Below are 12,994 nucleotides of genomic sequence, written 5' to 3'. Positions count from 1 at the left end.
AGCAGTCAAACGGTCGCCTTATCTCGACTTCTGAACTTCGATTTCATGCAGCGGAGACCAACCGGTGTCCAACGGCAGACACCATATTAGTAAGGGTGGTGTCGTGGATGTGCGCCAGCAGTCATCGAAATCATTCTTAGCCCAGCTACTGCCAGGAGGATGGAGTAGGGTCGGCCTACATGAGATTGCTGTTAGATGTTGATAGACAGTAGGCCGTGGCAATATGGGCCGTATATGCACAGAAAACTACATCAAATCATGAAGAAACATTCAGTCGATTTGTGCCTAGAAGCTCTAGCTATACGAACCATATGCAGATGCCACATGTGCAGTACCAAGACCCATTCTACATGTCAAATTCTCCGTGTTGACTTAACCTGTTCACTTCACCCTCTACGAGTTCTAGCATCCAGAATCTTGCCACATTCCGGTGCGAGTACACCAAGATAGCGGCGGCAGCTGCGGGAGATGCACACTAAGCATCTCGTGTAACAAGCGGTGTGAACAAGATCCCCCTAGGCTTGCAGCTAGTGTGGGGTTAGCAATCCGGTGAACAAAGAAGTAACCAGGTGGGGTAGCCGGTGGGAATAATTCCCTGGCTATACATGCAGAGTAGTCAGTCGTATTTCTGAGAAGTGGTTCATCTCATTATCGATTCAATATATCTCAAACATAGGGCGAAGTAGATCTAGGAAGCCCAAACCGTATATCTCTAACACACACCAAGGCGAGACAACTGTGGTGTTTGAGTACAAAGGTATTGCACGAAAACGTTACTCATGCATCATATCTGTACAAGAGCCCCCCCGCACCCAAAATCTCATGGTATGAGGAGCCGGGCATTCGAAGGAGCGCTCTAGCTGGCATATATTCTCCCAACGTTCCGTTAAGAGTACACCGTATCGTATCACGGGACTCCTGCAGGCTCAAGGCCTGCATCGTTGGTTCTCATACTTTGCAACCTGGCTAGATCGCCAGCTGTCGCGATGTCTTACATCATTCAGACCCGGGCGCTGACAAAGGCTGCCTAGAAGGGGGAGAAATTGGAAAAGAAGAAAGACAGACATAGAGGAACGGGAAAACAGTCAAGCAGTATCAATACTGCCTATGATGTTGTAACTTACTGCATGTGTGGCTTCCAGCCTCACAGGTATCCCTCTTCATCGTAATTCATGCCACATTGTAGGCTTTTGGGTGCCTGACCATAACGCCATACCGCCCATCAAAGCCCCGTGGGCAGTGCCCGTACGCCTTGCTAATCGCATATTCAAATCCTTGAACCATCCTTACCGTGTGTTCCATGGCCATTGCCTTAATCATAGTGAAGAAAAAGCTGGCTCATGCTCTCTCCGTGGTGGTTCCTACGAATCGCCTCTGCCAGAAGATTGTCAATGTTAATGACTACCAGTTTATCGGGGCTCGCCTGTGCAAGCTTGTGTTCGGGGATCGGAAACGCGTTCGTGATGATAATCTTGTCGATGACATCGCAATTGTTCAACTCCTCTAGACAATCACCACCAAAGATACCGTGGGTTGCGAAGCAGTAGACCTTTGTCGCACCGCCACGCTTGACCACAGTCTCAGCGGCTGCAATCCATGACGCAGATTTATCCATCATGTCGTCAACGATGAAGACAGGGCGGTCCTTGACGTTGCCAACAAGGGTAACCATAGTCTCGAGCTCGGGGTTCTTGAGGTCTTCTTCTTCGTCTTCAGAGGATGCAGCGGCATCGTATGTGCCACCGAGGGCATGCGAGTGCTCGGTGTCTCTGTTGCGCGTGGACGAGGTAGTCGACATGAAAGAAGACATCATGTGCGGAGGTATATCGTCATTGTCGCTCTCAGACGGAGGGCGATTGCGCCAAGTACTGTGTGACGTTGCGGACATTGATGGAGAGGGATGTGTATCGTCGACAATGTGACCTTGTACGAGTCTCCCATGAATGACGTTTCTTGCGCGCTGTGCATGTTAGCTTTACCCAGTGGTTCACTCTAGTCTGGACAAACCTCATCAGTGTACTCCTCGGCGCCGCTGTCATCCGCACTCTGCTCTTCGAGCTCTTCCTTGTTATTCTCTACGTCAGTCCGAATAGGTTCCAGTGGTACCTCAGGCTCCACGATGGAGCCTGCGCGCATTGACTTGGACAGTGGATGGCTGGTGGGTGGTTCTGACCACCCGTTGGCTCGCCTTTGTAGGGGATTTGATGGTATGCGCTTGAGACTCGATTTGCTTGGTTCTGCCTTTGGTTCTATGGTCATCTTGCTGATAGGCGTGATGTCCGCGTCGGCATCCAGGGCAGCTTCAACCAGGTCTGGTGTTTCGTATGAGCCATCAAGCCTGAGCTGCTCAAACATGGCGCTCTCGTTCCAATGTACCGCCGTACCTGCCCTCCGCCTGTCGGTTGTAACAATGCCGAAGCTGAGTTTCAAAGCATCCGCCAGCGACGTAACGCGCTTGGTGCCACCAGGGTTCTTGCTGACGACCACGGCTTCCCTCCAGTTGGGCACATTGACACGTATCCAGCGGGCGAGGAGGGGCTCTGCGACGAGATTATCGACGGGGCATTTGAAGAAGCCCTGCATCTGGGAGGCGTGGAGGTCGATGGTCATGACGTGATTGACACCGGCGATATGAAGAAGGTTCGCGACCATACGGGCTGTGATGGCCCCGCGGTGCTGCTTCTTCTTGGACTGGCGCGAGTATGGGAAGTAGGGCATGACGGCTGGTGGTGTCAGTAGCTGGTATTGAGCCCATGCAGAGGCCAAGTACCTGTCACCGACTTGGCTGAGCCGCCTTTGCAGGCAGAGATCATGATCAGCAGCTCCATTATCGAGTCGTTGATTCTGACCCATTAGCCGTTGACGCTTAAGAAGGCTGGGCTACGCACTTCTCGCTTCCACTCTGGACGATGAAGACATCCTTGTTCCGGATTGACGTGTCTGCAGATAGTTAGCACCTGAGGGACGCCAGAGTGGTGGCCAGACATACGAATGGTAACGGAAGTCTCTCCGTTCTTGAATTTGCCCAGGGTTGCAGAGCCAGGCTTCATGCCCAGCCGGTCGCAGATACCCTCGACGAGCTTTGGGTGCGAAGACCCGCCAAAGACGAGTGCGCCCCTCATGGTGGGCGGACCGAGTAGGGTGACGTTCTCGTAGTGGGCAAACTGTGGTGAGGGCTGCTGAGGCCGGTCGTGTCTGTCAAAATTGTTCGACATCCTAGCTCAGATATGGGCCCTTGAGGGGTTTAGCTCAGCCCCACCCTATTCGCCGGATAAGGAAACGGCTACCAGCCAACGTGATGCCTGACTCGCGATCAACAACGTGCCCAGAAGGCTGACTGAACAACAGGGTTATTAAGCAGGACTCAAACGACCATCTCACAATCTAGGGAACTACGGGAGCGGGAGACTAGGCAGGAAGATTGTCATCTGTCTTTATGCATATGCCTTCGTCGACCAAGCGTCTTACAAGCTGCTGCGCTGTCACGCGATCGAATCACAATGCTTCCTAGCCAACGGTGCGCGCACGATGCACTTAGTCGCCTTTGTACTTGCAGTCCATGAGACCCCGCCTTGCAACATCCATCCATGACCAGAACATACACGAAAGACGTGACATGCTATGTACTGGCCTTCGCAGTACAGATTTGTAAGCATGGACAAGTAGGAGAGCACATGGAATCCGAAGAGCTTTGATTCAAGGTTTTTAAGTAGGCATAGATACACTGTGTCACCGGGTAGCGCTGCTCGATGGAAGAAGAAGAGACTTTGCCGTACCTGGATGATGCAGTTTTGGCAGACACACAGCTGTTTCCTTCAGTTGTCCGTTCGCGAGCTATACATCAATACTGTCAGTAATTGTCTGTTTAGGACAGCCTTGCCCTACTGCAGTGCATGTTGCACAAGCTCACCGCTTGCTTTGTGCTCCCGTGGCCCTGGTGCTTAACGTTACTCAAACTATACAAGTTCCCACACCGGAACTCAACCGATTTGTGACTACATTCTGGCAGGGTCGCAGCCGTTCGGCTTCCTCTCCGATCCCCACCTATTCCTCCAAAGAATTTCATAGGCGTCATCCAAGGTATATCAGAGCGCGCGTTGAGCTATGCCTTAGTCACACAAGTCGCAAGGTATAGGCGCCAAATCCAACGTCAATCCATTGAAGCCATGACCATTACACTTATTTCCTGCATACATGACTGAGACAGATTGTGGCGGTTCCTCTCGAGGCATCCCTCTGTGAAGATTGAGCCATTAGGGCCTGTTTGGCGTTAGTTCATAGAAGCTGTCAACGGGGTGGTGAGTGCTTTGAGAGCCCCATCTTTCTCGCCGCACTACAAAGAGACGCCGGCACTTAGGCGGTGAGCCGGTGTCACCATGGCAGGTACGTACCCTGATATCTGTAATTGAAAGAGTGACCAGATGCGGATGTGGTAAACAGAAGAGCGCGGTGGGGCGCAACAGTGAGGAAGTAGCGCTCCTTCTGTCCTACCGTAGCATAAGCCTGCAGAAGAACAATGGCGCCCCATAAGACAAATAGTGGAATCATCACGATCCCCTCGATCCCCATCATTTTCAACTGGTGTGATGAGCGGTAAGGCTGAAAAGGAATACTTCGATTGGTAGTCTGGGTCGCAGTGTGTGCGGACACTAGTTTGTGTTGTCCGCCTCCGACAACCAGGTCTCAGCTGTGATTCCATGGCTGACATGCCCCTCGATGTTGCGGTGCGCGGTTTACCCTTTGCATTTGACAAAAAAACGGCGTACACGACAGCAACATATAGCGGTCGCTCAGCCAATCGAGCAGCTATAGACGCGGAAACGCATACCCAAGAGCCTGGTTAGAGGTTGTGATGAAGCTTAAGAGCGGGTGAGATGCTGTGCTCCGTCTGATGCGTGGTCGAACCTGTTGGTACTCGGTCATGAAAAGTGGTGTGATCAGGTATCACTCAACGGACCCGGTTGAATCACCAATTACGAATCACCCGACGCAGAAGACTATGCTCTAAATCCTAGTCCAAGAGAGGGGGCATCTTGGAAAGACAGTGTCAAGCCGACCATGGGATGACCTCGGCGATCATGAAAGCCTGCACAAGAAGCTGCATGGTAGAGAAATTAAATCGCGTTACAACCGTATCTAGCTGCCATGATGTCAAGCCGTAGACCAGATTGCGGCTCACTGCGACGGCGGCTTTTCAAACAGCTAGCGAAAATCCTCGCAAGCGCTTGCCTGGATGAAATTTGAGAGGTCGCGTGGAGGTGAGCCAAGCCTCCTGGGCATGCCTGAGGTGGACAATGAAGCTAGCGAGAAGGGGAAGTCGCCCCGTTCAGGATTGACGCGCATTCGTCCACACGCAGAACGCCACACGGGCGCCATGATCACAGATGGACGTGATGGTTGCACCGATCTTGCATTGTGGCACCGAGCGCCAGGTTCAGTCCGATCCGGTGTAACCGAGAGATGCAAGCGAGTGTAGGGCTTCAACAGCCGCCTCCAAAACATAGTTCCCGTCATGGTGTTCAGTCAGGTACCATCGAGGCTTGTATTGTATAGCGAAGAGGGTTGCAGTGAGCATCTAGCTCCAATCATCTGTCTTGAACCGGGTCAGCGTTGGACGATTGCGTACTTCAATATGCTTTTAAGAAGTGACAATACTTGTGGGTATCAGATTAGATCGTCGCGACACGTGCGATGGAGATTACAGCCGATCTAGAAAAAGGACTATGAACAGCGCGTTGCCGTGGTTCGATTCTTTACGCCAAACCTTGGTAGGCAGCCTGGCTGGTAGGATCCCAGACCAGCGAGCCATGACCGAGCTTCTCCTGGCATGCATCTGATACACATATAGGCTCCAGGTATAAAAGCCGAACAAGGGTATTCTCAGACAGCTGCGGCTGGCTATGATGTTGCTGCATAGCTCTACCGTGCGATATTCAGGTGGCCGAGGTTGCATACTGTGACGGAACGTCATGATGCTTTACCTCAGAAGCAAGCAATGCCGATGAATCTGATAGTGGATCTCCCGCAAGCCTCCTAGATGGCGCTTGCCGTTTTGGTCTAAGCATGTACACGACAAGACATGCAGCATCGACATTCGAGGAGAGGTACTTGGTGGCCAGCAGTGGATCTGCGCGCCACAGCAAGACGCGCGCGGTGAGGCTGTATGTAGCCGCGCGAGGGAGCTGAGGCGGGCTGGAGGTTGACCTGATGCAGCAGGCTATACCAAATGCACCGACGTGCATCAGACTCTGCACAGATGCTGTGAAGGGAAAGGCCAGCGACATTGCCGACGGCAGTTCCCAATGCAGAGGCCGGAAGCGCACGACAGAGAGTAGATGATCCATGTTCACGTATGGCAGTGGACGCTAGACGTTGACACAGGGAGAGGTTCCAGTGGAGGCATGCAGGTCATGACGGCGTTGGCAGAAGAAAGAAGACAGGTGGAGAGGAGAAGAAACGGGGCGGAGGCGCATGCAGGACGACGTTTTAGGCAGTTGGTGTCTGGACCTCGATGCAGCCTTTGCGGCTCAAGATAGCGCCAGACATGTCGTTCATGTCGTTGGGCCGGGTAGTTTACGCGATTGGCCCGTGACTATTCTCCGGTGGCCGTGTCGCAGAGGTGGAAAAGAAAAACTCGTGACGAGCACTGACAAGGTCGTTGGGGAACGAGCAGCCCTGAGCGACTGCAGGTGCGAACCTGAATTTACCGACCCCATGCGCCCTAAGCTCTTTCCGCATCCCATTGCACTGGAAGGCGCCGGGCTGGCCGCCGAAAAGGGACCCCTAGTTGGACCGCAGCCAGCGTTTCTCGATGCAGCAGACTGCACAGGTGCCATGAGAGAATTGCGGCATGCAGACACGGTCTGGTGTGACACATAGAATTCGGCAGCGCTATCCTCGAATCCTCTCGGAACATTCACATCGCGCCCCTCCCTGCACCAGGGGCTTCGCGACGTCAAGATGCTACCATGACCGCGGCTGCGGAACGGCCAGCCCGCGTTTGACCAACCCCACCATGTCGTTCCCTTTGAGAGAGCCTCGTATTGGACGAGTGAGAGCAACTCCCCAGCCGATCTGGCCGTGCTACCATCAAGTACATCTTTTGCTTCATCTGTACAGCACCCGTCCGCTTTCGTTACAGTCTGTCCAGCATACTAAGACCGCGAGACGGCTACACGCTGCTGCGTGTTGTACACTACCGCGCCTGGTGGAAATGCATTCAGCTCTTCCTGTAGCTAAAGTTTATTCTCCACTGGGCCCAGCATCTCCCAGAGTCAGTATAAGACGGACTACGATCCGCGTCATTAGCGTCCTCGCAGTAGCAACAAGCAAACCCTGAAATCGTTCCTTCTCCAGTGACCAACCCTCAAGCGACTGCTGTTTCCTTCCAAGCCTTGCTTGCTTTTGCCAGCCACGGATCGAGATACCCTGAACACCTTCGCTTTCCAGTCCGATCCTACCTTAGCCTCAACCGGTATCCTGCCGCAGGCATCCAGGTCGGTACTTCACCTCTGTCACTATATCTACCCTTCCTATCCTCAGCCTCTCACTCTCCAATGCAGACAGTCGTTCCCGTTGAACCCACGCCTTCCACAAACTCTCCTACATCGCCATGGCTCGCCCCGCAGGCTGCTCACATAGCTTCAAATTGATCAAGTCGGACACCACTATCGTCCTCTGGAATTGTCACTTGTGCCTTGCCCAAAATCTTCCCTTTATCTACGAGTGCGAGCGATGCAAGCTCAAGACTTGCCAGGCTTGCGCAGCTAAAGCATAGGTAAGTCCAACAACAGCCCTTTGGCCAAGGTCCTCCCTACAATGGGAATGGCACCTTCGACCCACGGCACGTGCGAAGGTGTTGCGAAGGATCCTTCGTAACATGCAAGATGTATGTCGGTGCTGACTCGTTGGTTGCAGATGGAATGCACAGATCGCCGACTACGATCCAAACACCCGAGATCCCGGTACCCAGATGCGGGCTGTCATTGGCGACTCACGATCTTTCAAGATTAATCTACGACACGCATCTCCGACACGATTTTACTCAACACCCATCATGTTAGCATTTTTACCCTAGCACGGCGTTCAGGCATTCTGACTTTTCGTCTCACCGCATTCCTGGGCGGCAATATCCCGAAACGGCCAAACTCCTGGCAGGAATCGACTTTACGACTCGCTGAACAGAAGCAAAGGGGTACCCGCTTTGCAAGGGTTTCAGGCTGAACAGGGCCTGCACAGCAAGGCCGGTGGCGATTGCCGTTCCAACATGTCTGCCAGATTCTACATTATTTGATTTTCCTTAAGCATACCACGGCCGAGAACTCGACACGGCCCTCAATCTCCTTTGTCGCTTTACAGTACAACGACCGGTGCAAACCAGCAAGCCATAATGTCTTCACTTTCTCTCTCACAACATTTCGGTATTATCGGGAGGCCTGGATTGCCATCCCAACTGTCTACTTTAAGCTACATGTACATCTAGATGCATATCGGTGGGGGTTGCTGTTTCACATACCCATGGAGCGGCACGCCTTGGCGGCTTAATAGACTATTTCATATCATACCCAGATCGACTACACTGACCCGTCCAGTTTCTGCATTTGCGGCAGGAGCTGCGGTTAACGCCTCGTGTTATACCATGTCAAACTAGCTCATCCGTATTGACTAACATGGCTGTAGGATTCGGCCTCGTCTCGAGTGCCTCCCTCAATACCATGTTGCTAGATTTGCATCTACATTGCTTCGGTATTATATGCTAAGTTATATGTGGGCCTGTCTGCTGCTAACGCGAGCTGTCGAAGAGTTCATCCCAGGCGGTAAATTAGACGCTTACCGCGTGATCATCGCTTAAATGCCAACAGCTTTCTTTCTTTCGAGTCCCACTATTTCCGATCGACTGCCCAAGAGATCTGGGCATGGGCGCGCCGTCTCAAGGGCCCAGCATAGTTGTAGTTTCAGCGCGCATCATGAGACCGAGAAAAGTAGATATCGCGAGCCGTCCTGTCGTGTCGCAGCAAAGTCAGCTTCCAAGGCGGTGGATACTTTCGCGGCATTCGGGCCTGATAGAAGTGACTCGACTGCCGCCGAGGGGAGATGGATCCGAAAGGCATGTCTTCGTCATATCAAAGCGTGATGCGCCTAGTCTATGCTGATACCAATTTGAAAACCACCCTATCAAACTACATTATGAGCAGCGCTTTCAGCGATGAAGCAAGGCTCATGAGTCGCATCCAGAGATCTCGGAAGAAAATCCCACTGCTCCATCGCATCCACGCATCCGTCACAAAGGGCAGTCGGTCAATTAGCGTGCATCCCGAGAACATCCAGAAATCAGATGTTTTCCATGTATGGCATTGAACCAAAGTTACCGAGGAGTGAACGAAATCTGAAGCCCAAATCCTAGGACAGAGCAAAAATGATCAGGGGGGGGGGGGGCGAAAGTCCGCCTCCTCTTTTGCCCAGCCAGCCCCGCGATTTCAGCCACGTAGCCACTCACTTCGTGGCCTACACTAAAGCACAGTATGCATAGCAAAGTTGACTAACACCCGACACCGCTTACTCTGCGCGATGCTAACTGGCCTCTATATCTCACCCTGCATGCTCCTTCCTTATTGCATTCTCTGCTGTTACCTGGCCTGTGATACTGCCTTGCGCAAAGAATTACAGCCTGGTCCACGTTGCGCAAGTTCGAGGCACCACCGCAGCTACATGATCAATAGAGAATCATGAGCTTCCAATCATTCAACGAGGTATCATGCGCAAAAGGCAGCATGTGAGCCAGTTGGATGTCTTGTTCAGCCGCATGGCGCCGTAAGCAGCCAATGCTGCAAGCCTGGCGTTATGGCCCCCAAATCTTCAAGACGAAATATAGTCAACGTTTCCGAGGCAGATCTATTTGCAATGCTTTCGCATCTTCTTCCCTCGATTCAATCGTATCGCGCCCGCTTTTTGGAGAATCTCCCCCTCAGCTCTTTACTGTATCGAAATAGTTGCAAAGATAGTGCAGCCGCAGTGTAACACCAATCCTCCAACAACGCGAAAACAATCATGACCTCAGTAACAAGCGATGACGCGCAGATTGGCGCTCCCCAGGAAGCCATCAACGAGTTTTGGGACAACCTCATCACGAAACAACCTGCGAAGGTGACGAAGATTTTTCCGTCAAGCTTGTATGCGCACCTACTCCCACCACAGCGAAAAGAGGGCACAGTCACAGGAAAGAATGCGGCTGAATCTTACGAAACAGCGGCTGCACAATGCCGCGCTCGAGTGGAACGCATTGTCAAAGAATGCAAACGTACGAATGAGAAGTTTACAGATGCAGACTTTGATATCGAAGACCTATCGGACAGAAACTGCCTTAACGGTCTTATGACTTGGTACAAAGACCAACCAGCGACAGCATCATCATCAGTGAGCGCATCCCGACTTGGCAATGCTCTCTCGACTCTGGTCCAAAGTGGCGTGATTATGGCTGATGGCGCCGCATTCGACTTCAATGCCACAGCGAAGCTCCTGACCAACAGGTCGAGCAGCAGTAAAGATGGTCCGAATTCCGTGCATCGCATTGACTGGATCTTTGATGAGCCAAAGTTCGTATTTGATGGCTTCTCCAGCTCCGATCTACGACAAGGCTCGAGTGGCGACTGCTGGTTGTAAGTATCTCTGTACGAATTGCATGTGAGACATACACTGACTTCATACACCTACACAAAGTATTGCTGCTGTTGCAACCATCTGCAGCAACCCAAACTTGATGGATAAGATCTGTGTCGCTAGAGACGAGATATGTGGTGTCTATGGCTTTGTGTTTTACAGGGATGGCGAGTGGATCTGGACTGTCGTCGATGACAACTTGTACCTCCGAAATAGCGATTTCGACGCCGCTTGGGGTGACCGCTATGATCCAACGAATGCAAAAGAGAAGAAGTACAAGGACAATCATCAGACTGGGTCTGAAGCGCTATATTTCGCCTCATGCGCTGATGAGAACGAGACATGGCTCCCGTTGCTGGAGAAAGCTTACGCTAAAGGTATGAAGGACTTTTGCTGATCAATATTACTCAGAGTATAAGTGCAATCTGCTAACAAACCTCAGTGCACGGGGACTATGATTCTATTGCTGGTGGCTGGAGTGGCGAGGCAGTAGAAGATTTGACTGGTGGCGTGACAACCAAGATTCCCACTGATCGGGTCCTGGATAAGCAACGACTGTGGGAAGAATTGCTCCAAGCCGGCAAGAAGTTCCTCTTCTCAGCATCATCGCCTAGTATTGATGGTGATGACTCGGACGCTCGACGGGGTCTCGCTTTAAATCACGCTTATTCGGTTATCAAAGCGGTAGAAGCTGAAGGAGAAGATGGAAAGAAGCACCAGCTGGTGTTGATTCGCAATCCTTGGGGCAAACGGGTAAATGCCTCTATGGGAGAGTGGACAGGGCCATGGTCTGACGGGTCTCGCGAATGGACGACTTACTGGCTAGACAAGTTGGGCCACAAGTTCGGAGACGATGGCCTGTTTTGGATGTCGTACAAGGATCTGCTCAAGCGATTTGATATTCTTGATCGTACGCTTCTCTTCAACGAGGAATGGACTGTAGTGCAGCGATGGACAAGCGTCCCAGTTGCCTGGGTCACAGGCTATGTGAACACGAAGTTCTCTGTAGAGATCAAGAAGTCTGGGCCCACTGTGTTTGTCCTTTGTCAGGTAAGTTGTGAAACATTGTCATTCACAATATTCGCTAATCTCTCATAGCTGGATGAACGCTACTTCAAGGGCTTGGAAGGCAAGTACGACTTTGACCTGCACTTCATATTGCAAGAGAAGAATGCGGAACCAGGTCACCATATTGTGCGTGCTCGCGGTGCTTGGTTCGGAAATCGTAGTATCTCTGCTGAAGTCGAACTCGAGGCTGGAGTGTATGAAGTTCTACCGAAAATCGAAGCTTCAAGAAATGCAGATGCTCCAGATGTCCCCGAAGTGGTTACCAAGCTCGCGGAGCGCAACCCGCAGAAGCTTAGGCAGATCGGCCTGAACTACGACATCGCAAATGCCAAAGGTATCTTCGAACTCACCGAAGAAGAGCGGAAGAAGAAGGAACAAAAGAGGAAGGAGGCGGCTGAAAAGAAAAAGGAAAAGGAGGAAGCGAAAGAGAAGGAGAGAGCCGAATTTGAAGCTTGGAGAAAAGAGAAAGCTGATTTTGAGGTTTGGAAGAAAGAAGAGAGAGCCGAATATGAGACATGGAAGAAGGAGAAAAAAGAGCGTGAGATGAAAGAAAAGGTTGAAGAATCTGGCAAACCTGAGGAAGAACGTGGCGACGGTGGTTCAGCCACAAAGCAACCTAGCCCCACCACTGGTTTGATCGAGGAAGCTAAGCAAGACGCGGACAAAACCACTTCATCTGATACCGAAGGCACGGGAAAGGCTCCCATAGAACTCCCGATTCAAAGCAAAGAAGCCCTGCAAGAAACGAAGCTAGTCATTGAGCCCGCACTCGAACCACGCGACTCCAGTGACAATGGAGACGCAAATCATACACCCACCTCTGAAGTCCACCCCAACGATGCGGAAAGCGACAACCCTGACCACAGCAGCAGCACATCTCCTCAAGCCCGCGTCATGCGTTCACAACACTCGATTGCATCACACTACCGCCCTCTACCACCACCAGACTACCGCGGCTTTCCACGGTATGCTACTTCTGGCGAAGTGGCCCCTCCGCCTCCACAAGCCACTCCTGCAAAGGAACAGCCTAAGCCATGGAACGCAGTCTGTGTTCTAGGCCTAAGAGTTTATAGTCAGGATCCTGACGTAAGTATCAAATTGGTAAAACCAAAGAATGGGGAAGAAGGCGCAATCCTGGATGTCGACGGGGACACAGCGGCAGGGGCGACGATGTGATTGTGTTAAGAGTAGGTTAAGGTATACATATGCGTACGTGTTTAGCAGGCATTTTGGAAACGTATACAATGATATTTGGGTGCACATCTTGCTA

General features: G+C 51.8%; 2 protein-coding genes across 2 annotated transcripts; one reads left to right on the top strand and one right to left on the bottom strand.

The window, feature by feature from the left end:
* Window positions 1–1,312: 1,312 nt before the first annotated feature.
* On the bottom strand, window positions 1,313–3,215 carry GT037_002814 (phosphoribosyl pyrophosphokinase; the record flags this gene model as incomplete). Its single annotated transcript, XM_038927861.1, has 5 exons — window positions 1,313–1,960; window positions 2,008–2,723; window positions 2,771–2,844; window positions 2,889–2,940; window positions 2,990–3,215. 5 exons carry the CDS (start codon window positions 3,213–3,215, stop codon window positions 1,313–1,315), a joined length of 1,716 nt encoding a protein of 571 aa, XP_038789139.1.
* A 6,832-nt stretch (window positions 3,216–10,047) lies between these two features.
* GT037_002813 (cysteine proteinase) lies at window positions 10,048–12,900 on the top strand (the record flags this gene model as incomplete). The annotated part of the gene is made up of 4 exons (XM_038927860.1): window positions 10,048–10,655; window positions 10,717–11,033; window positions 11,099–11,706; window positions 11,755–12,900. 4 exons carry the CDS (start codon window positions 10,048–10,050, stop codon window positions 12,898–12,900), a joined length of 2,679 nt encoding a protein of 892 aa, XP_038789138.1.
* Window positions 12,901–12,994: the final 94 nt, after the last annotated feature.

Source organism: Alternaria burnsii (assembly GCF_013036055.1).
Source record: "Alternaria burnsii strain CBS107.38 chromosome Unknown 746, whole genome shotgun sequence".
NCBI lineage: Eukaryota > Fungi > Ascomycota > Dothideomycetes > Pleosporales > Pleosporaceae > Alternaria > Alternaria burnsii.
Note: the sequence above shows the minus strand (reverse complement) of the source record. Positions and strands in the feature narration are given on the sequence as shown.